General features: G+C 40.9%; 1 protein-coding gene across 2 annotated transcripts in view; it reads right to left on the bottom strand.

Annotated features, from left to right (window-relative positions):
• GFRA1 (GDNF family receptor alpha 1) overlaps positions 1–27,310 on the bottom strand; it is a 138,122-nt gene extending 110,812 nt beyond the window's left edge. Inside the window, exons 1-3 of one of the 2 annotated variants that reach the window (XM_033066177.2) lie at positions 26,797–27,310; positions 25,407–25,709; positions 23,797–23,880 (exon numbers count right to left, since the gene is read on the bottom strand). In XM_033066177.2, the coding sequence (XP_032922068.2) occupies positions 23,797–23,880; positions 25,407–25,709; positions 26,797–26,836 (427 nt within the window). In that variant the 5' untranslated portion in view covers positions 26,837–27,310. The remainder of the gene's footprint in view (positions 1–23,796; positions 23,881–25,406; positions 25,710–26,796) is intronic. The other variant, XM_042779528.1, reaches the window with a different exon arrangement.
• Positions 27,311–27,735: the final 425 nt, after the last annotated feature.

The raw sequence follows: 27,735 nt of genomic DNA, 5'->3' as shown, positions 1-27,735 counted from the left end.
CAAACCACATTTCTTAGAATAAACCAAAAGGTATTTCTAAAATAATAACATAAGAGCATCAGCCTAATGCTTATTTTACACTTGGATGCTTTCTAATATCCAGACAACCTCAGTGTGCAAATTGGTGTAGTTCGCAAAACTAATTAAGAAGATAGGATAGAAAATCTAGACATTATAAACACTTTAGGCAACTGATCAAGCTTCTTCATCTTTTCTTAATAGGTCTGTTCAACTATTTTTCCACCCACACAATCATTCTGAAGAAAGATTATTGAACAGGACACATTTAGAAACAAAATAAAATAAAAATATGAACCTCAAGAGACAACCATGTTTTCAGTTCATTTTAGAAAACAAGATTCAGAGGGAAATGATACAAAATGACACAAAAGAGGAAAGATCACCCCTCTGCAGGTCATTATGATTTTATGGGGTTCCTGACAGAAATTAGTTGTATTAAATGGAATTCATTGGTGATGTAATTTAGGGATGAGAGATAAGGGGCTTTGAACAAGGGGGAGAAGTAATTTCACATAGGGGTATGGGTGATTACAACACTTAACACCATCTCACAAAAAGTGATTAGCAGGTTTTATCTCTGATGCAGGCACCTGATTCTTCCTGCCCTGTCCCCCTGCCTGAGAAGCAGCAAACCAGGCACTGTGGCTGCAGAGCTGGTCAGCTCAGACAGATGTGCTCCTGTGGCTGCAGAGCTGGTCAGCCCAGACAGATGTGCTCCAGCAGTGTGTCTGCAGAGCTGGTCAGCTCAGCCAGATGTGTTCCTGTGGCTGCAGAGCTGGTCAGCTCAGACAGATGTGCTCCTGTGGCTGCAGAGCTGGTCAGCTCAGACAGATGTGCTCCAGTGGTGTGTCTGCAGAGCTGGTCAGCCCAGACAGATGTGCTCCTGTGGCTGCAGAGCTGGTCAGCCCAGACAGATGTGCTCCTGTGGCTGCAGAGCTGGTCAGCTCAGACAGATGTGCTCCTGTGGCTGCAGAGCTGGTCAGCTCAGACAGATGTGCTCATGTGGCTGCAGAGCTGGTCAGCTCAGACAGATGTGCTCCTGTGGCTGCAGAGCTGGTCAGCTCAGACAGATGTGCTCCAGTGGTGTGTCTGCAGAGCTGGTCAGCTCAGACAGATGTGCTCCTGTGGCTGCAGAGCTGGTCAGACAAATGTGCTCCAGGCAAAGGGCCTTGCCTGTCACACCCCAGTGCCTGCACCCTGCTCTGTTCACAACGTGTGGTTGCCTGTGGCAGCTGTTTATAGATCTGTAGATGGATATAGATGAGGTGGATGTATAAATATACACACACACAACAGGAGGGAGAGAGAGAGACTGAGAAGCTGTGTGTGCTGAATTACTGAATACAGCACTCCACAAAGTCAGAATGAGCTCTTCCCGTACACAGAGCATGTTACAAAACACATCCCAGCTTTGCTACAACTGGCAGCCCAGGAGAAGCATCTCTTGTCCCCACTGCATCCTACAGTGGGGAGACAAAGCTCTGCCAGCCTTCAAAGAAGTCCTAAGTACACTTTAAAACATTGCTGAGCATGTGTCATCTGTACGAAAATAAATCATTAAGTAACCTTATTCCTTTTCACATTTTATTTGGGAGACATCACAGAAATTTTTATGTGCTTTTCTTTCTACACAAAATCTGCCTGAATGGAGAAAGGATGAAGTTGGGTGTCTCAATGTGGATCAATGCAAAAGAAAAGATCAATGCTCAATATCACCTTACAGCCTAACTACTGCAAAGCACTCTGCCCAGCATTTAAAGCCCTTACTGAGGGTATTCAATCCCAGCAGCAGTGTGATTTCTTCACAAGGACACAGTGAAGCTAAGTCAGAACTTTTTCCAAGGCCATGTAGTGATAGCACAAGAGGGAATGGCTTCAAACTGACAGAGGGCAGGTTCAGATGGGATATTAGGTAGGAATTCTTTACTGTAAGGATAGGAGGGTCCTGGCACAGGTTGCCCAGAGCAGCTGTGGCTGCCCCATCCTTGGAATTGTTCAAGGCCAGGCTGGATGGGGCTCTGAGCAACCTGGCATGTGGAAAGTGTCCCTGCCCATGGCAAGGGGGTGGAACAAGATGAGCTTTAAGTCCAACCATTCTGTGATTCTTCCTCTGGGTGTTCAGGTCTCCCTTTGTTCTGCCTCATGGAAACCAATTATGACAGTACTGTTCTATTTTTTCCCTGCTGAATTATCATGGGTTTTGATATGTGTTGTTAACAGATCTACTTTTTTTTTTCACTTTTGAACTCCTTTCATTTTTTATGATTAGGAACAAGCCTCTACCTGCCACTTGCTTTGCTTTGGCATCTATTCTGTCTCCAAGTATCCTGTACAATTGAAGATGTTTTCCATTATCTCAGCCCAGTGCTGTCAGGACTCATTTTCTAGACATTTTGCTAGCATCTATTGCAATTCACAAGTTTCAGAATATCAGACCCAGATCACTTCCCATTTCCAATATGATGCAATATACAATACATGCATAGTTTCATCTTTTCCTTCTTCAAATCTTTATAGTATGATTCTCCATTTCAAGAGCTATAAATGCTAGCTGTGCTTTCAAAGACTCGTGGAGAAAACATATGACCAAAACGAAATTCCACATACACTTGCTTATATGGAATGGATTGCTTCTTGTGGCAATGCTTTATAGCTTTGATCTTTTAACAGATTATAATATGTAAAAACAGAGTAATAAAAATAGCAGTGAACTAGTAATATATTTAAAACTTTTATGGAAGGCTTTCATTGTTACAGATGATACAAAATTTACAAGACAGCCCTATTTAGTGGTGGTGTTTTTAAATGAATACATTGAAGTGCAATGCTCTCTTCTGTTCATAAACTATAAGCCAAACTGAGAACCAGGCATATTATTATTAGAAGTATGACTATACCACAATTTATATCTATTTAGAATTTCTGAAATTGAATTACTTTTTAATTACAATACATGCAATTCAGGCATAAGGAATTCAAGTATTATTAAACTCTCTGGGCTATAAAAATATATTAAACTCCATCCCTCTAGCAGCTACTGATGACTTATCTGAGTCTAGCAAAGCAATATAGATTACTTTTCTTCCCAAATACCTTGGCAAGGTCACTTGTTTGAGAGTTGAAATGTAAATTACTTGTATTACAGCAGTATCCTCAAAAGTTTTTCATTTTGTGCATTACCTCTGCCTCATTCCATCTGTGCTATTTTAGGACTGTGAAGTCTGAACTGATTGTTTTTATAAAAAGACATGTTAGGACAGCAGTGAGACAGCAATCTGGAAAGTGAGCTTCCCTTAATGCTCCAATATTCATCCTTGTTCACTGTTCCTCACCCTTGCCCTACAGAACTCTGTATTTATGAACAGTTCATCTTCCTTTGCTCCCCATGGCCTCTATTCCTCTAATCTCTCGAGGTCATTGCACTTCCAGCCTGGCCACATGTCCATTCTTGACCCATCTGGTTTTGTGTCACCAACAAATTTGATCATGGTTGAAACTGCATCAAAGGAATGCCCAACAAAGAAGATGTGAAGCAGCTGCAGATCAGACAGAAAGGCAATAGTTTACAGTTCCCATCATGAAAAGAGTTTCTGTAAATGCAGCTCTCCAGAAGAGCCAAGCACTCTCAAGAACCAGTGCTAATTTCACATGTATAACAGATGCAGTACACCAGCATGGCCTGTCATGAAATTTGGCTCCAAAAGGCATGTATAGTGAGAGATCTTTCCCAAAGTCAGGTCACTGAAAAACAGAGTGTTTCATTAAATGATAAACAATGTGATATCCCCTGTGAAGACAAAAACACATGCAAAAAAGCCAAACCAATGCAAATATGCATTTATAATAAGACCATCTTCTTTAGGCACCCTGTTCTTTAAAACAGATATTCCATTTCTTTCTCCAAAACCACGGGCCAGAAGGAAATACTTCTGCAGCACAACTGATATGTCCCAAACCAACAATGGATTCAAGTTGCTGAACTTCACCGATTTTTTTTTCTAATTTTCTTTCAGCTGTGTTTACAAGACAGTTGGTAATTCAATCACATCTATATATTCCCTATGGAGAATACATGAGTTATTTCCTAGGTCCTAGTTAGTGTCTGAAGCAAGTTAGCTCTGAAATCAAATAGGATGACAAGGAAACTACACACAGTGTCTTACTCAGCATTTATTTCAACATTCTATTTAAAAAATAGATCTAGAGGACAACAATCATTGCTCTCAACAATCATTAATATACTGAATTGGCACCAAAATATTGCATAATCAGGATCTCTGGATGTGAAATGCAATAAAAGCTTAGACAGTGATTCAGTTCCTAGTATTGAGTCCTTATTGTCATGCTCTGGCCCTAATCAATATCCAGGAAGTTTTACTGGTGAAAATGGTAACAGTGTTGATAATGACTTTACAATTAAAAACTCACGGTATTTTACCAAACACACACATATGTAATGGGAGAATCAGTTTATACATCAGATACCCAAGCATTTTTAAGTGGATGCAGGTGATATATTCATGCTACACAGCAACAGGTTTAAAATTCAGACAGCTGCATGAAATGAAGGTGCAAGATTCCAAAACACAGAATAAAACTTAATTTGGATGAGACACCACACCAAAGATTTCACAGAGTAGGGAAATACAAATTGATGGTCACTTTAGGAAGTTCAGCAGAACCAGTGAGTAGTTTAGGGTTTTTTTCTGTTGAATAAATTCTCTGCCCAGTGCTACTACAAGATGCAGATGGTTTCAGCAAGTCTGTGGGAAGATGATCCCCACAATGTTTAACGAGACCAGCTTTGTCTCTCACACACAATCACAGCTCTTCCTGAGCAAGGAAATACCAAAGACAGCAGCAGCAGCTAAACCTAAATACTAAGGAAACCTTTTGTCCCCCATCTGTCCCAACCACTGGCACCTCAGCCAATAGCTAGGATTCAGTTAGTTTTCCTTGCCTCTTTCCCATTCTTAGATGTTTATACCCTAGAACAGATTCTCTTTCTAAAACTGGAAACTTAAGGATTTGTTATTAACAGTAATAATGGCATTAAACTCATAATGTGGTCAGTCAAGTCCCTTGGGCATTTTAATGCAATTCTCATAAGCCTCGAAACACAAACAACAAATTGTGCTGGCCCTGGAAACAAAACAGAAGGAAAGAAAAGGAATGCACATTATTCATGTTCCCTTTCTTTGTTTTGTCTGTTTTCCAGTCTATGAAAAAGAAAGACTTTTTCTGTTAAAGTGTTTCAAAAATAACACAAACATTAATTTTTTTAAACTTGAAAACATTTTTGTTTCGCCTAATCCAGTCAGAAGTAAATACTAAAAATGGCCACTTTACAAACCTTTAAAAGTTGTTCTTTATTCCTGAAAGCAGTATGTCCTCCAAATCCCAGAAACTATAACATGCTCAACTTGTCCACATCAGTTACATTTCATGGCTTTATGTGGAAAGGCATGAGACAATGTGCTCAACTCCTCAGCAGGCAAAACAAGCGCTTGAGAGAAATGGAACTTCTCCAAAAGTTGAGATGAGAAAGCAAAAGCCTACAAATTTATTTTTAGTTTTTGGTTATAAACAAAGACAACTCTGTAAGTCACCAGAAAACAACTGAGAGGATCTGGTACTTCAAAAGGAGATGGGTTTGTGAGTATAAATCTGATACAGTCCACAGCAGTGATTACACACAGTAATAAGCATCAAGCACACGTCTGATGAGTTTTATTTAGAATATGGAAGCAAACCTCCTTTGAAACAATGAAAATACTTGAAAGCTCAATAATATTGGTAAAAGTATAGTAATAATTAAAATTCAGGGGAGGAAAGAAATGCAGTTGTCAGGAACCTCAGAGAAAGAACACTGTGGTCCTTATGCTTGGGAAGTTTGATCTGTGTCAAGCTTGGACACAACCAGAGGTGTTGGGATTGCAGGGGCAGCCAGAGCTGGTGCAGCTACAGGGGAAACACTGACAGCACCTCCTCCTCACAAATAATCTGCTCAGACCAGGGTTCCATGAAGAATTCTACCTGTGGCACCTCTCCTGAGTCAATGGGCTGATCACTGGAACCACTGCTAGAGTGCAATTCCTGCAGTCCGCATACAGGATAAACTGTGGCATCCACAGCAAATACACACACTGAAACAGTGCTGTGCACACTGCTCACTGCACTGCTCAAAACAATCCTTAAACAACCATGGTGCTTCTTTTCAATTAGATCCTCTAAGTGGGGAAATTTAATTGCCCTCGGCTCCTTTATTAAATATAAGGCCTTGGCATAGGGTGTGTCTATACAGTTCAAATATACATTGAGTAGCTCATGTTTCAGATAGCTGCATTACCACTTGTCCTACTCAAATTAATTAGTCCTACTGAAAAGATGTATTTTTCCCCACAGCTTTTGATTCAAGTTTGACTTCTGACTACAGGTCCAGTTAGAGTTGAATAAACAATAATAGGATGCTACAGACCAGTAAACTTTTTTTCCAACACATTCTTTAACACAGAATTGTTTTATTTGGACTCTAAATGGTAATTAATTTAGGAGCACACTCAGCAGTTGTAAAATTCATGCTGTTCTGCACTTGTAGAGGTACAAAAGGTCCCTTGTTTGCAGTACTATGCTGGTCAATTCCTGTGCTAGAGCTGTAGATTCTCTGCATGAGTTTCCTCAGATAATGCACAGCCTCTTAAATATTGGTGCACAGGGTATTTGTAAAGCATGTATTTTCCAAAGCTGGGCAAAGAAACCTTATTGACTTTGATAATTTTTCAGTATTTGATTTAGACTTTGTAATTTAAATCAAACATTGAAAAATAATCAGAATTTTATATAGCATATTTTTCAATTATGAAGGCAGGTTTTATAATTACAATAATGACCAGTACCAGAGAGAAATATATTACAAATAGCATTTATAAACCAGAAATTTGAGGTCCCTAAAAAGCATATTTGGGATAAATACACTTAAATTTGCTTTAGCATATCAAAAATAATATTGTACTTCAGCTGACTAAAGCATCTTGTACTGAAGGAGCCATAGGAGAGCTGTCTTAATTTTCCTTTGGGTGTGTGCCAGCATAAAGCCAGGCAAGAGTGACTTCTAAGCCACAGTGTTTTCAGAGTGGTGGCATGAAAAGTGCCAACACTATCAATTAAACAAAGATGGGAATACTGCTCTCCCAGAGCACCAGCTCTGGATCTAGCAGCTGCTTACTTTACAAATATGAGCAGCTTGTTCTGTTTCAGAGACTTCTAACTTTCATAAACTAGATGGTTTTACAAACAGGACAAGATGTTTCTGAGGTTCTGGTAATGAAGGAAAATACATCTGCTACCTGATTGCTGAGCTATAAACTGAGTTTTCCACATAAATAATCCTCTCCATCTGTAGCATGAAGTGTGGGTGAAAAACATAAGGCTACCAATTCTGCTCTGTAAAATTCAGGCATCACCTTTATGAATTAATTTCATACAAGGTCTCAGTTCTATTTGTTCCTGACAGAGCAGGGCATATAGCTTTTATACCATAACTGTCTAAAGCTTGCTTGCTCTCCTGAAATGAATACCAATTTTAAGAGTCAGGCGATGATCACAGCAGTGCTTAAAATACACACGAGATGCATGATGAGCATCACAAACAGGACACTGAAGTGCTCCATAAAAACCTGTCTTGTGTCTAAAAGGGTCTTTGGTATTTGACCAATATGAGACAGATCATGAAGTGAAGTATTGAGCAGTGGCACACACGTGTTAATATCAGATGAACTTTTATCAGTGTAAGAGAGAGCATGGAGCATCCTACGCATTTTAAATAACTACAGAGCTTTTAAGTTCAAGAGCTGCCCACATGGAAAATCTCCTCTACTTGGAAGGAATTTTCCTGCCTCTGCATGATGTAGTCTCCTTATCTGGTTGCTCAAAGCAGAGAGGCAGTAGTCATAATGTGAGAATAATTATCAAGAACAAGTCCTGTTTTGTGGAAGGTATCTCCTAACATTATCTGTCACAGAGGCATCAGATTACTGCATAAAAACCTACCTACATAAAAACTCTGAGAGCTTTTAATCTGTATTTTTCATGACTAATGAAAAATAACTTTTGGAATCAGAGCAAAGACTGAAAAAGTATTCTTTAAATGTTTCAGAGCTTAGATATATATCACAGAAGGCAAACAAAATCCTCTTTCCTCACATAACCTAAGAGGGAAGGTAATAGCTGTGTCTCTTTCTATGTGAGAATAAAGCAGGCACAACACATATACAGAATTCCAAAAGATAAAATTAATCAAAACATCTCAAGGTCACACAGACAAAGCGTTTTCAACCTAAAATACACAAAGCTACATCATTGCTGAGAGTGGTTATATCCTGTATTTTTCTTGGGAAAGCACCACGTGATCCTAGCAAAAAAATTTTGCCCTAGGAGGGTCTAAAAATCTGATCCAGTGAAGCTGATTTTGATTCAACTCTGATGGAAAACAACTGGAGACTCAATGGTAGCAGAGGGCGTACAGTGCTCATAATGAGACCCTGATAATAGAATGTAAATGGTATCCTGTGACTAAAAGCAAGAGAAAGCACTGCTGCAGTTAACTATAAAACGTATTTGTCATAATTTAATGACATGAATATGGGTTCTCCAGCTTAAAACAAATTCTTTCCAGATGAAGCAGCAAAATAATACAAAATATATTTTTCTCCAGTGTTCCACCATACATGAGCAGAAAAACAATGAGAAGCCAATTTTACAGTGGCTGATACTATCCTCACAAATAAAATATAATCCGTAATTAAAAGAAGTAATTGGCCCACTACTTAATTACTGAAAAATACATTCTTCAAGTAACAATGTGACCTGATGAAATAAACAGGTTTAAACATGCAAACATCACTTTTCTCCCTCTGCCAAGTGAGCTTAAGAGTTATTATTTAGCTTGGAAAATAGCTGCTACAATTTGACTGGTGTTGGTATAACCTGATTTCTCCATGATGTATCTCCAAGTTTCCAATTAGCAGCCAACTGACAATGAGTGAAAACAACGAACAAAAACATTTAGATTCCATTACACATCAGGAGTGATTGTATAAGAATATAATACCAGAGTTTGTGGAATTGTGCCATGTGAGAAAGCAAACTGGTCATTTCCTGCTCTCCAACACCAAACAGAGGCACTACACATCCTCCTCCAGGAATATATTGCCAGATTTTAAGTTTTGGTACTCAGTGAGCAGCTTTTGATACACATGGAAGGAAAGTGAAAACAAACAGAGGATTTTCTGTTTAAAGATGTATTTTACACTACCTGAAGCTCTCCAGTTTCGAGTTTGACACATTTTAGTTTTATTCACACACAAGATGTTGTCTTCTTCCCTTCTACTTGTCTGCCTCATTCCAGATGTTACTTTTCTAAAGTTGTATTTCAATTGATTATTCAACATTTACTTGTCACCAGTGCAGAAAGGAAACTGCCAAAAATGCAGGTATTTAAATTCTAAGTACAGCATAAAAATTAATGCTGTATGACAGTCATCACAGGATACATTCTCTAAACAACAAAAGACAGACTTTCCTTATGAAGCAAATCCAACTTGGTTCTTCCATGTTTGTTTTATTAAATAAAACTGTGGCATGGTTGTCTATCTGAAGTACAATTCACTTTATTAACTCTAATAAAATAAATGGCCTCTGAATGCCAGATGTGAGATGGAACTTGTGCATCCTTATTTCTTACCAGCTCATGTCCTTGAGCTGATTTTACTGTGAGGCAACAGATACAGACAGAAGAACTGGGAGCAGGAAATAAACTGTGATATAGGTTAAAAGAGCAACACACTGCTTTAAGAATATCTGGCCTTATGATGGCAGTGCCTTTAAATATGTGCTGACCTAAAATCCTATGGTTTAAGGGCACCACGTTGCATTACAAACAGAAAGGTTTGGCTCTTCACAAATTGCACACTGCTGGCCAGCTCTGTGAACAGAAATGCTCCCACATCTCCTGCACAGTACAAACTGCCACCAGTGAAGGTTCTGAAAACTCCTAACAGGAATTAAAATGCAGTCTCACAGAACAACCAACCCAGAGTACAGTCAGGAAATTAGGATAACTGCATTTTTTCCAATGGAAAAGGGAAATGTCTGCAAGTTTACACAAATGAGCCTCCTATCCTTTCTTTCAGTAAACCTGCTGTTGAATGATTTATGAAAAGAAACTTTCCAGTCAGTGAGACCCAGAATTAGAGATGTGTTTCTACCTTAACTTTCCATGTCATGCATTTATTAGTCAGATTTTAACTACATCAGTAAAGCACTGGTACAGAATTTCACAGAATATTCTGAGTTAGAAGGGATCCCAGTGCATCAAGCTTGATTCTTAAGTGTTTGGCCCATACAGAGATCAAACCCACATCCTTTGGTGCTGTTAACACCATGCTCTGACCAGCTGAGCTAATCTCAGGGTCACTGGTTCATGGGAATGGCTGAAGTTGTGTCAGGGGAGGTTTAGGTTGGGTATTAAGAAAAAAGGTTCTTGCCCCAGAGGGTGGTTGGGCACTGGAGCAGGGCAGGGCAGTGGTCACAACACCAAGCATGACAGAGCAGGAATCATTTGGACAACACTCTTGGGCACATCTTAGTGGGATTCTTGGGGCTGTCCTGTGCAGGGTCAGGAGCTGGACTCAATGATCCCTGTGGGTCCCTTCCAGCTCAGCAGATTCTGTGATACCACATCCTGGAAAAGGAGTGCTTGAATTCAATTTAAAGACAGTGTCAGAAAGGAATTGTACAGGAGAGAAAAAGCTAAAATCTAAAATTTCCTGACCTCCAAGTGCTTGTGTCTGCCAAATACACATTAGCTCTGCTTTTACATTTCATATGGAAAAAAAGCCGGAGTCCTGTCAGCACCTATTCACTCAAGTCTTAAAACAACTAAGGATAAAACAGTCAAGAGAATGAACTCAGCCACATCCTCTGTAAATCTCACAGCTTCTCATGCTGCTGCAGGATGCAAAAAGAAACCTGATTGTTACAATGTGAAATGAATAAACACTTCATTTGACAATTAAAATGAGCATTACCTTCCACAGCAAATACCAGCACACCCCCCACCTTTCAGGTGAACTCAATCATTTCAGACAAATCAGGAATGCTTCAAACCATACAGAAGAAATGTGAACAGCAGGAGTCCCCCAGTGGTAAAAATATCTCAAAGAAACCTTTTCTTCCTCTCAAATACCCACTGTACAGCACTTTGGGCAGCTAGCCAAAACCTTGTCTCTAAGTAGCTGTAGAGTGATTTAGAGATGTATTTTAATACTTTTAGCACTCTTTAAAAATCAACAAAATAACACATTTATTGCACTTTTATAATACACATCTGAGAAGTTAACACCGTTAAAAAACCTTTCCAGCTCTCCTGTTGTAGTATAATAAATCACTCCAAATATGCACAGTAATTTCTAGAATTTTATTAAAATACTTTGCTGCTATTGGATCATTTCACACAACAGAAAGTCATTACCCAGAATTAGACCACTGCACTCAGCTACAATCTGGGGAAAATATGATTTGTAAAGTAATACTCTGAAATGCCAAGGTTTTCTGAGTTCAAACGTTTTTAAAATATTAGAAATACCTTCAAAATTCTGAAAGGCACGAGGAAGGATAAGTGCTAAACCCTAATTCTGTCTGACATGCTCCTTGACAGTCTGATCTTGTTCAACATGGAGCATTTGTGCTCAGGAGCATTATGAATTGTCACCCTAATCTATTGGCAACACTTTGCCACACAAGAAAAACAACCTGCTCAGGAGACAGAGGAGCCATCTATCTATTACAAGCACTTTGCACATCTCCCATTCTGACATCTGCAGTGGGCAGCAGCTCTTCTTACCACAGCCCAGGTCCAGAATTATTTATTGTGTTTCTCAGGCTGGCTAAAGACAAGAATTAGAGTCTTTGAGTATCCTACAAGCCTGAATATTGACTCTTACTCCTTCAGTCAGGAGACATCCCTGATCAAGGGGAGCTAACTATTGGCTCTATTTTATTCTTTTTACTACAGAATAATTCACTCTGTAACTTGTAAATTACATTTCTCTCACAGTCTACACTAGATATTGCATAGTGCCCTCATTACAGATATCTGTGATTTGTTTTTCTGAAGATCTTACTAGAAACAGCTCTAGAGAAAGCACTGTCATTTGAGATCAATTACTTCTGTCCTAGCTAGTCACTTATTGATTATTTTTTGAGTATGATTTTAATTTTATTGTGTCTATGTAGGATTAAATACATATTTAAAACAATGAGTTTACTAAAAATAATTATTAAAATCAGTATATACAGTTGCAATGCTACAAACACCACTTGGAAAGGTAAAACAGAGTAAGGTTTCCTGTTTTCATAGCCTGACAAAGTATTGATATTGAGAATATTCTTATGATGATAATTTCCTCTTTAAGGCAGGACCAAAAGTTTGCAACATTTAAATCCTTGACTTAACGCACCAGGAAGGAGATAACTCTCTTTTTAATAATCTGAGGGGTTTATAAGCTTATTTGCAATTAGCATAAATTAAAGCTGCTATCAGACTGTGTAATTATTGCCCAGCAATGCAGTACCTAAGCCCTAAAATGACAGCTCCACAAAGTGCACCCATTCTCTGCCCTGAAAAGTGAGTGATTTAAAGCAGGTAAGAGCAGTGCAGAGTGGCTGCCTGCAGTGGTGTCACAACAAGCCACCTGCTTTCAGAAATACCCCTGAGATATCTGGGATACCCAAATACCAACACATTTCTAATAAATAAATAACACAAAGCTGAAACATCACAGTTACTCGCTGTTTGTGGTTATGCCATTAAGGATGTCTTTGATATACTGACAACCTCACCTTGGAGCCATCAGCTCAAACACAGCCCAAGACTAAGAATATTTCCACAGCTGCAAAGGGAACCACAAACAACAAGCTGGGGAGAGAGGGAAATGCTCAGGGATGGAGAACTGAGCTACAGAAATTGTTTTTGTACTTGGCACCTCCTGCAAGGAGGAGAAGGACTGAGCAGGGTATGAACAATGAACTACTTTCCCTTTTCCAGGGCTACCCAAGCCTGTCCCCAGCAGCAGGGTTCCCTGCTCTGCTCTGCCCTGCCAGACTGGCCAGGTAGGACTCCAGTCTGCAGAGAACTAAGGCATGTGGTACCATTCTTCTTCAAATAAGATAATTCTAAATTTATTCTCATTTATGCTTTTGAATCTTCCCACAGCACTTAGAGAAAGGTCAAGGGCATGCAGATAAGATATTTTTAGCTATACAGCAGAAACTTATTAAAAGACTAAATGCAGCCCCAAGTCAGACTCAAATAGTTCTCTATTTACCAAATTCAAAAACACTGTATGCCTGTCTCCCTAAACATTAACACAGCTAGAGTTAATAAATTTACTGTCTAGGTATTTTTAAAATGTGCAAAATTTAAAAAAAAACACCCAAACACATCACCAAACCCTGTGTTCAACAGTTCTCACAGCAATTTATAAATAAGACTTATACACTAACAAACATTTTTTTTGCAAGTCCTCTTTAATTTTCTGTTACAAAGGTGGGATGTTTGGCAAGGGGAAGTGACATCTCACACATCAGCAGCCTTGGGGAATGTTTGCTTAGAAACACACACAGTTTGACCTCTCAGAGGATCAAATCAGTTTACTTCATCAGGTCATGAGTGTTATCAACCACTGCAAGTCTGTGTCTCTATTTCACTGTTTAGGAGACTAAAATTAAGTGATAGATTACGAGAGAAAGAACTGACACCATTCCTCAGTCTATATGGGTTGATTTTAAAGCTGTAATTTTCATGACTTTTTTTACAAGAACACTACAGGCAGTTCTTACCCATGCCATCCTTTAAAGAAATCTGACAAGCAAATTCATCAATTTCTAATAGAATTTCAAATACAGCAGACACCTCGCTGTCTTCAATCACGTCTTGTTTCATAACTGTGTATGTGGAGAAAAGACATGTCTGTCTGGGGCCTAATGGATAACATGATGTACATTCCCGTGGCAATAGAGAATGAACAACAATAAAAATTATAATTTACTTTGCTGTCAGGTGCTGATCCTGCAGGTGTGAAGGAAAGCAAGTAAAGCTGCAGGGACTGCGTTTTGATCTGGTATTGTATTTAAATATTTTGCAGTAGAGATTTAATTGCACCTAATCTGCTCAATAAAATCATCTTCACTGTTATTAATATCCTAGACTTGTGTTATTATATAATCCTAACCTATTTTTTTTTATACAGACATTTTAATCTGCTGCTTAAGCGGTCATTAATGCAAAGCCATTGCTGTGGAGAATACATTCCACTCTATTTGCAAGAGGCAAGAATTCTTTGGGACTACCACCAAATGCTAGTGCTGCCTTACTTAACTTTGTTTATAGTCTTATGGCAGCAAACATCAGCAAAACTTAATGATTAATCCTAAAAATATTCCATCTGGAAAAGAAGATGACTCTACAAAGTGCAGTGTTATTTGTAAACACAATGTGGTATCATCCAAATAGTCAAATGCAATGTACGTGTTCATATATAACAGCTTTTGCATGGCTCCTTTCTTTCCTGTTTCATTTCTAAACCTGAATAAATAATCTGCATGCCAACTAACCTAAACAATGAGTTATTTCCCATTTCAAGAATCCTGAGATGCTCAATTGTCTCACACAACTGCCAGCCATCAACTGTACTTAATTGCCTGTATGTTTCAAGTCCACTGCATGTTTATTTATATCACTTGCATGACACACTAGATGTTTTATGAGATCAGAATAAGATGAGATATGTCACAGTCTAATGCTTAGGGATATGACAGGAACCATATTTGCTTTTTTTAATCATAATTTTTCAAGGAAATCTCAGTAAATTAAATATCAGTCTCTATCTTCTCCACACCCTGCAGCTCCCAGTGATTTCTTAACCCATAGGACATACTTGAACAAATCTGACAGAGGAATGAATATGAAGTTCTTACAAATTTTATGAAAAACCACAATTTTAGACTCGAGTAGACCTGACAAGGCAGGCGTGCCTCTGGCTCTGAGCCTTTCCAGGAGGGAGTGGGGACCCCCAGTCCTTCAGCACAGGTGTAACACCCAGGCTGCTGCAGCACCTGCTGCCCTGCAGAGCTGAGATGTGACACAGCTAAGGACCAGGGAAGGGACAAAGGGACACGTGGAGAGGACACTGCATAGGGAGAGGAGACAGGAACTCTGTGCTTTGCCAGTTCCACCACCCAGGAACAACTCCTTTTATCAAACAAACCACGTCTCAAACACTTTACAGGGAGGGTGATGAGAGAACCATTTGGAGAATGCTGAGAAAAGCTGAGTTAACACAGGTTTGCAGTGACACAGAAGGTGCTGCTTCCCTTGAGGTCCTGGATGAGGGGGGACAGAGAGGCATTGGGGAAATGAAGAACAGGACAGCAGGGTGAAAAGCAAAGACATCAGACAGGAGAGTGAAGATAAGGGTGTCATGAATGGGGAAAAGTGCAGTCAGATTTGTGAGAACAGCAGAAGTGGAAGGCAGAGGCACTCCATGCTCCAGTAACAGAGAACAAAACCCTGGAACCCCTGCAGCTGGAGGGGACTTGGTGTGGGAGTCACACAGAGAGGGAAAGTTAACAATCAGAGAGGGGAAGGCAGTATGGAAAAGGTACATCAAGGCAGGGATGAGCTGGGATTCTCACCTCAGGGATCAGCAGTGCTTAACATGAGCCTGACTGCCAGGACTAAACCCAAAAAATCCCTGCAGTGGGATGGAAGCTGTGGGACTGGGGAACAGGAAGAATCCTTGTGCTGTCTGCAGTGAAGGAGGAACAAGGAAACAGCCATTTCTGGGTTTGCTGGACTTTAGTACTGAATTTAGGGTGCAGAATTTAAAAGGAAGTTTTTACCACTTCTGAACCTCATCAGCTGCATGACAAAACATTAATGGGAAGATGCATTTTATGAATACCAGAAAGTGATAAAATCATATAACCACTGAATGCAGAAATTCATCTTTATTTATGGGCTTCTATTCAAATTGTTTGATACAAGTCTCTTTATCATTTCTGCAACATTCTATGCAGCAAGAGTTATCTCTATGCCATTACACTTTGTGTCATGCCTCTCTGGTGTTAAATTTCAAGCTGAGTGCAGATTGTACAGGACAATAGCCTGACACTTAGAAAAATAGTCAAAGCATCATTGTAACTAAAGAACTGTTCCAAAAATAACTTAATTGTGGTAATGCTCTAACTATACCGACAGCATTATTGCTGCATTAGTTTCATCCATGGAAAATTCAAGAATATAAAAATACTACCAAAAATAATGTAAATTACAGAATTACATTTCATGAACAAAACCAGTCACATTTCTAAAAATCAAAGCTGTAAACACATTCCTTTCCAGGGTTAAAACAACAGAATGTGCATCTTAAAATAAGAAATGTTAGATCAGGAATAAGTATCTGCCTTGCAATCCAGAAATCATTATTTCATCACACACAAGTATTTTACTCTTAGCGTTTTAACATACTGTCAGCTCCTGACAGTTAGCACTGGCTTCTTCAAGACTGTCAAAGATATCCCTGAGAGTCAAATACAAATCGGGTTATTAAAAAAAAGTTTAAAAATATCTTAAAATGTAATGAGCCAGTGTGCAGAACGCCTGCCATAAACTGCACCTTGCTGTGCTATCAAGAGACAGAAAGCTGCAGGATGCTGTTCTTTTGGTTTCACCAGGGAAAACTGCTTTCACACAAGGCATTTTGGAAGCCCTGCAAGGAAAGCTGCCATAGAAATCTGCCTACTCCAGGCAGCCCTCTGTTCTGCACCAGCCCTCACACCACCTCTACCCCTGAGCCAGTGACAACAGTGTGGTCACCACACAAACCAAGCAGCTTTTGCTCACTCCCAGCACATCTCCACTGCTCCATCAGCAGGCACAGCGTGTCCCACCACTCAGCCCTGAGGCACAGCAGGCCACAGACACCTGACAAAACAGGGAACCCTGCCACTTCTGTGTATCTGAGGTCCCCAGCAGCCCATGCACGCTCCTGCTCACCACACCCCTGGAATGGGATGTGAATCAGATAACCTGATTCTGCTTCCCTCCTCAGTGACCTGATCTATCTTTGCAATCCCACCACCACTGGCAGTTCCTCTGTCCTTTGCTCCTCTTCCAGAGAAACTCAGCAAACCATAAAGATGGCCTGGAATGGGAAGCAAGAATACACAGTTTGCTGCACAAAAGTGTATATGTATATTTGTTCATTTAATATCTGACACACCACACCATAACTGAGGCTTTCCTGCAAAGACACAGATTAAGGGATGGCAGCTCCATCCTCCACGGATGTTACTCTAGAAAAGATGTGGTTCACTGCATACATTATATTTGGTCATGCTTTTTCAGCTACATCCCAACACTTCCCTTTGAGGCCTCAGGAAAATACTGCTCAACTCTGCTTCCTTCAAGAATTTTAACTATTCTCTCTTATTACTCTTGGCATTAAAGAAGAGGCTGAATATTCATGAATAAATGCTTTGTGTTGCATCATCAGGTGCTTCCTCTTTCCATGGAATGGATTTGATCTTGTGTCCCAGGTTGACAAAGCCTGCCAGACTACTGGGACAAGCAGCAACATCACATTTGCACAAAGCTGTGCACTTTAACACTTGAGGAACAAAGACCTTATCTTCTGTTTTATAGCTCTTCAAAGAAATTAGCAAAAAGGTTCCAATAATCCTACCAAGGAAAGCAACAAAGACTAAACAGAGCATTACATATTCCTATTTTCAGGGCCTGCTGAAGGTAAAAGTGTGTAGGCACTGCCTTTATAGGCCAGTCAATCAGTTACTTCAGCATGGTACTTAATTCCCCTCTCATAATCAGATCTAGCTTCAAGAAATGCAGAAAACAGGATATTCAAAGAGCTCCTGCAAGCCAACAGTCACCAAAGTGATTTTCTTTTGTGTGAAGTCCAATCTGATTATAAAAATGCAGAAGTGGAAATCAGTAACTGGTATCTATGCACCCTCGATAACTTGTTATCTGCCTGGAACCCAGCCTAGTTGTCTCTGCAAAGAAAATCTGCACTCAGAAATGTCAAAGAACACAAACATTGAACATGCTTAGATTTTTTTTTTTGTCAAACAATTTTCATTTTGTTAAAAGCAGCTAAAATAGGTGCCTGGTTTGTCTGTCTTCTAACAGGACACAAATTTTCACTAGGCAAAGATAGAGTTAGCCTGGATTTGCGTAAAACCAGTACTAAATCTTGGTTCAAGGGCTATTATTTTAATGTATTACTTTATAAAGAAAAATATAGTTCTACATGTGACAATCTAATGTGGGCTAAACATAAAAGGTTTTTACTTTTTTCTTATCAAACGGCTTGACCTCACATCAGAAAACAAGAACAAAGAAAAAAAAATACAACAGGAAACAGAACACATCATAATGAAATAAGAAGATTTTGATAGGTGTCTTAGTTTGGAGAACAGGTGTTTGCCAAGAAAGGCAGGAGCCTCTCTTTAAAGTGGAGAATGTAAACCTCCTTTCTCTAAATTATTAGAATTTTGAAATTAAGGGGCTCTTAGGCAAAGATATGGGAATATAACCCAAAACAGTATGTTATGCTTACTTCAGTGGGAACACAATCAGATTGCAAGACTCTTTTTTAACCTAATAAGAACTGGTTTACTGCGTATGAACTCAGATGTATGCACAAGGTAACTAACATGAGGTATCTCAGTTTTTTTGACTAAGCAGCAATGATATGGGGGTAAGAGCTAATAAAAGCATTGCAGAGAGTAGACAGAAATCAACATTTTTAATATTTTTAAAAATTAAACTGCCTTTCTAGAAAAGTGGCATCTCAAATAATCTTACAGAAATTTCATAAAAAGACATAGTTTTAAATTAGAAAAATATGTGGCATTTGAAATACATGCAGATTTGGGAACAGAAACAGGATTAGAGGCCTCAGGCAACAGGAACTGGAGTTGTCATACAGTATTAATTCATGGGAGAAGCCACTAATTCACATGCCACAAACCCCAAAAGTAAAAAGCAGTGAATCTCTTGGCTAGGAGAGAGATTCTAACTTATCTTTTTGATAAACAATCTAAAAAAGGCCATACATGGATTTATAAATGAAAAGTCACTTACCAGGTAGGAAAAAAAGATAAGTAAATAATAATTAATGTTTCAGGGACTTGTTACATGGAACACAGTCCCTACATCAGATCAAGAATTACAAAAATGACTAGGGAAACACTCCATTCTTGATTAAAGGAATTTTGGGGGTAATGAAAGCTTTGGGGAAATTAATTCACTATGACACCACTTCCTAGTTCTACAGAGTAACAGGAAGAGAAGGTATGAGGAGAAGCACACAGACAAGGAAGCTCTGTATCTCTGAATCCTGGGAATTTGGACTGAAAAGCCTCAACCTTCCTCCCCCACCTTTGCTAATGGCAACTTTTCCAAGGCAACACCAGCAGTTCATTCTCAGTGATGTCTCTACACTATCCCTGAGAAGAAAAATATAAAGGAGAGGGGGAAAATAGGTGCCATCAATACACAGAGCAGGTTTTATGCTGGGAGGAAGGAATTATGACCTTATAAAACTCTGTCACATCCTCAAGTGTTTTGCACACTGGATTCATTCTTTCCTCACAATCAACTTCGCTGTTTGTGAATAAATTATACAAGAAGCCTACAAGACTTTGAAAAACTCAAAGGTAAGAAAACTACTGATCAGCCTATTCTCCTTCTGAGCAAAGATCCTAGGGGATGCTAGATCCCAGAGCCATCCTCATCCATCCTACAGACAGAATGTAATAGCCACCAGCACACACACACTCACTCCTGAGTTCCAGCTGACGTTTTAGTCTCATCTTTTTACACACAATGAAAAGCCACCTTACTGACCACAACTGTTTCTGTTTGCACTCCCAGCTCATCCAGTGGGCAAATCAAACCTGATAACCTCTTGTGCTGTGCTCTAACATGGAATGATACACTCCAGTGCACCAGACAGCCCAATGTGCTGTGCTGTCTACTGAATTCTTGGTTCTAATTCAGAAGTTTACTATAATAAATATAAAATACACTCTTTTCTAAATATAAGCTTCCATACACCTTCTGCAACAGAAAACTGCCAGAGATTTTAGATCAGGCAGGCTTTCATGAGAACAGCAGAAACAGGAAATGCTCCTTTTGACATTCAATCATACAATCATTTCTCTGATTTGTTAATGATGCAAAAGCCACTTTGCAAAAACAGTTTACTACACTAAGAAGAAATAATGGCAAAATAATTAACTCTACCAGTCCTATGCTCTGGCAACTAGAAACAAGGTCTAACTAAGCAGCATGTAACCAACCAAAGCTCCACAGACTAAGTTACACAGCAAAGCCTCTATGTTTTAACAAACGTTCTGATTTGTGTAGCCTGTTCTTTTAAGATTATTTCTGAACATAATGGATGTAAAAGAAAGAAGATTCACAAAGCTGAACAATGGGATGATAAGCCTATGAATAACTAGGCAACTCAGAAGTGAATCCAGTGGAGGAGAGGATTTTGTCACCCTAAATGCATTGATCTAAATAGCCAGCTCTTTTTAACACTGAGTATTCTATTTACACCACTTCACAGACGTGGCTTAAGGCATTTTATTCAGATGAAGTGGCTCTCCCTTTTCTGTTGAAATGAATGAGACATTTCAGAAACATTACTTTGTTAAGCATTTCTGTGGATATGTGCAGCTACATTTTTTATGCAGGATATTTTCTTACAAGGTGCCCGAGGTGACCACTATACTGTATCAGCTAATACCAAAATAATAACATATCTTCCAGTTGCAAAGCTCAATGTCAACTACAATACAAAAAGAGGCAAAACGTTCTCCAGGTAGTAAAAAGCCACAGATAGCTTTAAGAAGTTACTAATTCAAGCATCTCTCCTTGATGTAGTGTGAAACTCACTTCTGAAATCCAATCAACAGATTTTGCATTTACTGTAGTTGTGACAGAAGTCAATGGCCTTAAAATGTTTTCACATCTCAAAAGTTCTAAAGGTTCAAGCAAAAATGTCTGTTTAAGCAAAATCTTTGCATCATAATAACTAACCCAAATCTGTTACCTCCAAAACAAACACCCAAGTCTTCAGCAATTCGAAGAGCTGCTTAACAGGAAGAAATTCACACCCCTGAGGCAGAAGCACCACATCCAACATAGTAGTTATAAAAAAAAAATCAAACCTAGATATGGCCAAAACAAAAACCAAGACACCCCAGTCTTTAAACTGGGAAGACTCAAACTTATTAACAGGTTTAGCTATATATTCCTGATTTTTGCTCTAAATCAACATATTGATGGTTGAATTAAAGAGAATGTGACATCCTGTCTCCATAGGGGAAGCAATTTTGAACATCAGAATGGAATTACATCAACTTGCACTGGTTTTAAAAACTGTCCTTCATTTGTCAGGCTTATGTACACTACCATAGACTTGTCTGACACAAAAGAGCAATCTCAGCCAATGATCTCCCCTTTTACATACCACAAAACTACTGTCATTTTCCTCACTACCACAAAAATAAATACAGCAAGTGGCAAAGACATTACACCTGATACATACCAAGTCATACAGTACCACAGAATGGATTTTGTGATACCAAGGGTTAATTGCTGCTCCTAATTACACACAAGTAACTTTAATGGAGTGAACACTGCAGCAACATCTATAAACACAATGTCCACACTAGCAGAACACCAGTTATGAAACCCCTGCCAACTCTACTTGTACAGGGATTGTTCTGTTTGTTTGTTTTAATAAAATTTTACCAAGTTCTGCTATATTTGCAGAGCTCTGCAAAAAACCTGTAAGACTGAGGAGCTGTAAAGAATATAACATGCAATAGTAACCATGACAATAAGAAAAATGCTTTTGCTAATCTTTTTTTTTCAGCTGACAATACTTTCAAATACTGGTGTTTTTCCACTGGATGACAACTTTCGGTTGTTGCTGAGTGTGAATTCTAGGCTCCCATCCTTGTAAACCTGAAACTTTTGCCCAAGGGAGAAGCAATTTGGGGTGCACTGGTAACATGGGATTAATTCTCACTGTGGTATGATGGACATCACCTGCTGGCAACTATACCTTACTTCATTGTTGCTCTGAATAGTGCATGAAAATTACATTTTTAAGGTAATTATTCTGCAAGTAAACAGAGAATTAAAAAAAAAAAAACAAAAAACATAAAAACAACAAAACCAACCCAGAAAGGCAGAATGCAGATAGGGTATTTCTCTGGAGATCACAAAACTGCTGACATCAGTTAGAATTTGACCCCAGGCAGGCTGATCATAAACTTTAAGAAAACAGCCTGTAACTCCTCTGCATTGATTTTGTCTTGGTTTTATATTAAGTTGGAGTTTTAAGCAATAAAAACTAAAAGAAATAAAGACTCTTCAGAGATTTATCTTTGCTCTCTACCATTTCTCCAACAGGCTTGCTCACCAAGTAGGACAATGCTCTCAAAAGATGTATGGGATAAGGATCTGAAGTCATATATTGAAAAGTGACTAAAGGGACAATTTTCAAAGGCATTAAGATACCTAAAGATGCATTAAGCACTTAAAATTTTCAAAACTGCCTGGGCATCTAATGCCTATTTAAATCACTTAGTCCTTTCTGAAAATCCCAATGGGCAGTTATCCACATTTTATGTGTCTATATGCCTTTGAAAATCTGTACCATTAAATACTTAACAACCTAAGTCCCCCTGGCTCTTAATGGGACTTCGAGTCCTAAAAAGTGTAAGTACATCTGAAAATTGGTCAGGCCACTCTCTTTGGTCTTTCTTTTTTTTTTTCCATTCTTTTAAAGAGGTATTTCCTAATGCTTATCCACAGCAGGTCAGTTAAGTGGAGCTTCAGCACAGTCCAACTTTCACACTGTACTGTGAACATGTGATTTGTTCTATGGAGTTAAACAAATAAAAATCCAGAGTTCAGACTGCATCCTCAAAAAAGACTTCCTGAAGGTCCTAAAAAGAAATTAAATTCCAAACTATAACCCCACTGAATGCCCCCCAAAAAACACATTTTCAATCAATATGACCCCAAATGACTAGAACTTGGGGTGATAAAGAACCAACATCATTGTTCAATATCCATGCAACATATTCAAATACCACAAAAAAGTTCTGAAAGGCAGCCACACAGCAACAAGAAAAAGAAGTTGTGAATAGGCTCTTTAAAAAGGCAGCAGTTCCAGAAAAGAAGACAAGCTTTAATTCTGAATTTTCTTTTTGTAAAAAATTGTATGAAACTATAAAGCATTCCCTTATGCAAACATTTGAAAGATGTATCTTCTGATCTTCTCTAATGTCAACAGGAGGTAACTTGCACTGACCAAATTCCCAAAAAGGAACTGATTTGTAAATTGGGAACGCAGGGAATCAGATTGCCACCTACAGGAAAATTTAGCATTTATTGTTAAGAATGACTCAAAAAGAATACAAATTGCCATCCTGCCAAGCATTCTTTCACTTCAAAACCAATTAGTCTTTTCTTTTGTGCAACTATATCATGAGCTTCCTAAATCCAGGAAGCCATTGTCATTTCTTTGTATTTATGAGTACTGCTTGAAAGTTCCATAATTCAATTACAAAATCATGTGTCAGTTAAAGAATTTTAAGTCTGCTTACCTGATACAATTGGTGCTAGCCTGAATATGTCTGATAGTCTGCTGTTAACTGGCTCATAAGGGGAATCTTCAAGCAAGTCATTTCCTAAAGACAAAAAATATTTGGATTTTTTTTCTTTTACACAAGAATTCAGGATAAGATTTTTTTTGTTTACTTCTACTTCATAAGAGGTTTAGCCCTTTAATCCCTGTAGAGAGTTTATATGGCTACTTCTTCTCAAAGAATTACCTATGAAAACACCTGAAAGAAGCTAATTATTTATCCCTGTCACTAGATCTCTTTTCTCCTTCCTCCTTGGGTAAGGTCATAATTTGCAGAGACAGCCTGTGACATCACAGGGACTGTCCCACCTCGTGCCAGCAGCAGAGAAGCTGAAGCAAGGATGTTCCTCTTCATTCACCATAACAGCAGCGCTCTTTTTCAGAGAAGCTCAGATAACAGCCAAAAACTAGCATCTTTGGTATGAAACACTACGAACAAGAGGCTGCTGGAAGAGAAACTTTTATGATGCAGAAAACGCCCGTTATTACAGTTAGCAAAAAAATACGTATGGCCTCATTAAAACATATGGATAAATAAACAGAAAGGGATTATCCCTTTCTGCAGAAGCAGCTTTAGAATAAAAAAGTTATATGGGGAACACACTGGAGTAAGATTGTACCTTCAACTCCAAGCCACAGCAAAAGACTAAGAATGATGTCTCTCATATGTCCTCAGTAGACTAAGAGAAATTTGCCTTATGAATACAAGTAACAGAGGAGTCCTGAGTCAATCACTGTCGTATCTCTTCTAACTGGCACATCTACATGTTGTAGGAACCCTAGACTTTGGGGGTTTTTCTGCCTCAGTATGCTCAGGGAATACTGCTAGTAAGTACAGGAAAAGGAAAAATGAACTTTTACTTAAAACAATCTTCTCTTCATATTACATTTAACTTTCAGCAAAAAGGCTAAGAAACTAGTTCCAGTGTCCTGTGGTCTTGTTGGGTGAGTCCTAATTAAGGAGTTTTACTGTTATTTAGGAAAATGTCTCCAAATGACTGTTTTTGTGGCTCTTTCACATGCTTGCGCCCCTATCTTTTGACTGTGGCTTAGAAAGGTCAGCTGGGTGCCCTGGAGGAGACAGACTCTGGCTGTGGATTCCCAGCGCAGGAGCGGAGCCGCAGCTGAGCCGGGGGCGGGCGGAGGCTCCTGGGGCGGCAGCTGCGGGGACAGAGCCAGGGATGGGGGGGACAGAGCCAGAGCTGCGGGGACAGAGCCAGAGATGGGGGGACAGAGCCAGAGATGGGGGGGGACAGAGCCAGAGATGGGGGGGGACAGAGCCAGAGATGGGGGGGGACAGAGCCAGAGATGGGGGGGGACAGAGCCAGAGATGGGGGGGGACAGAGCCAGAGATGGGGGGGGACAGAGCCAGAGATGGGGGGGGACAGAGCCAGAGATGGGGGGGGGACAGAGAGACACAGCGAGAGCTGCGGGGATAGAGCCCGGCTCAGACTCGGGCTCGGGCTCACGCTCAGACTCAGGCTTAGACTCAGGCTCGGGCTCAGGCTCGGGCTCGGGGGCAGCCCAAACGCGCACCCTGCGCTGGGAGTTCTGCGCTTCGCCACGTACCCTGCAAGCTCTGGTACATGCTCCAGTAAATGCGCAGGCAGTTCTTCTCCTTCTTCATGCCCCTCTTGCAGCGGCAGTTGTACAGGGATTTCTGCTTGAGAGCTTCCATGGCGCTTCTGCATTCGTCCTTCGCCTCCAGGCCCGTGGCCCGGCTGAAGTTGCTCTCTTTGCCGGCTACACACTGCCTCAGTGTCCTGAATTTAGTACTACAGCTCTGCTCCTTCAGACACTGATCGCTGGCTTTCACGCAGTCCAGGCGCTCCCCTCCAGGCAGCCCGCTCACTTCTGCAGACAAAAGTACATCTATGGAGAGAGACACAAACCAACAGGCGCTCCCGGAGCGAGCAGGGCGCCTTCCAGCCGAGCCCGGAGAGGAGCCGGGCAGCACGGGGCACCTCCTCAGGCTGCACATGCAGCCAACCCCAGGGGCAGCACCTTGCAAACCTCCTGGCTTCATGCCTTAGGAAAACGCACACAAGGGTTTCCATGGGCTTAGATCCACTTTTGGGGGAGTCCAAGGAAACGGTATTTTTTAACCCTGATGGATGATTTATGAGGAAGCACAAAAAGGAAAGAAAGCCCAGAGGGGTTAATGTGCCTGACAAAACAAGCATTTGTTATTCCATAGATCCACTTTGGTGAAACAAATCGGCTTTCCATTCCAGGGTTTAACTGAGGGGTTAAATATTCAGCCTCACTTTCCACAAGAGCTTTGCTGTAATTTCACTTACATCCAGGAACAACCCGCTCGGAGAGATAAGTATCCGCACGGATTGATATTAGCCTGTCTTTGCGTCAGTCACTTTTTAAAGGCTGTACACATTTTTGCTTATTCTATATGTATAAAGGTAGAATTTGTTACTTCCCCCCCCCTCCCCACTTCTCTCCACGTATGATGCTTTTGCAGGAGAACAAAGCAAATTGCATTAACTCTCTCCTCTCCATCGTGCCCTCGTCATGCTCCCTCAAACACATGCGGATGGAAACGCAAACCTCTCCTGTGGAAAGGAAACCAGTTTGGGCTGCAAACCACGACCAGTCGGGCATGCTGCCAGGTTCAGGTGAAGATGTAATCCTTCAGCTGGTCTTGTCATCCCCCCACTCTCCACAGGCAGCCTGATTTTATTCAAATGAAAAGTTTCCTTGTAACTTGCGAGAACCCAAATTAACAAGAGGCTAGGCAGGGCAGGCAAGTACCGAAATCTGTAACCTACAGAGGTTTAAGCGTAGACCGGGCTAACTCATGTGAGGCAGAGCTATAAAAACTACTGGAAACTTCACTGTTCAGCCTGAACAATAGACTGACAACCATCAAGCTCCCGGTCCCATAAACCCTGTGCTTTGCTTTATGAAGCGATGTGCAGACCGAAATCAGGCACCAGCAACTTACCTACTAAGGGCAAAGCGAAGTACAAGAGAACGAGAAACATCTTGCTGTCTTCGGATGGTTTCCCCAAACGACTTGATGTGTCACAACAAAGATGATCAGCATGTAGATATTCCAATATCGCTGAGGTCTAAAGGCTCCAAGTTCAGATCCATTGAATTCAAGAGGAAAAAAAAAAAAAGCCACCAAGCAAAAAAACCCCACAACCCCCTCTCCTCTTCACCGCTACCACCAGCGGCGGCAGGAGCAGCGACGCAAACGCTGAGCTTTTCCCTTAGATTTCAGGTCTGAGCAACCTGCAGGCACAAGCACTGACTCCAGTGCGGGAGCGAGAGGCGCACGCACGGGTGTGTGTGTCTGTGTGTGTCTGTGTGTGTGTCTGTGTGATGTGTGAGTGAGTGAGCGAGCGGCAGCGGGGCAGGAGCGCCGGTCGCCTCCTTGGGTGGGCAGCGCCTGTTCCCAGGGAGGGACCGAGAGCGCACGGGGGGCGGAGGGGGTGCACACAGGAGACCCGCAGCGCCCGCCCGCCCCCGGCCCCGCAGCCGGGGCCAGCCGCCGGCAGCACCGCTGCTAGCGCCGCTGACAGCCCCGAATCGCGGCTTCCCGAGCCCCCCCCCGGGGCAATTCGCCTCTTCCACCCCCCCCGACCGCAACTTTATTGAGGCGCCGGGGCCGGGGCGGTGCGCGGGGCTGCGCGGAGCGCTCGCCGCCGGGGCGGAGCGGAGCGGGGGTGGCCGCGCGTGCGGCGCTGCCGGCAGCCAAAGTTTGCCAGGGAAAACTGGGACGGGCGGGCGGCCCCGAGAGCGGCCCCGAGGCTCGGCGGGAGCGAATCCGAGCGGGCGAGCCGGGGAGCGGCGGCGGCCCCCGGGGATGCTCCGCTCTCGGCGGGGCTCGGCGGGCGCAGCCTCCCCCTGCCGGGGGAAGCCCGGGGGTCCCGCAGCG

This window comes from Catharus ustulatus, chromosome 8, assembly GCF_009819885.2.
Source record: "Catharus ustulatus isolate bCatUst1 chromosome 8, bCatUst1.pri.v2, whole genome shotgun sequence".
NCBI lineage: Eukaryota > Metazoa > Chordata > Aves > Passeriformes > Turdidae > Catharus > Catharus ustulatus.
This window is presented reverse-complemented; position numbering and strand designations above follow the sequence as displayed.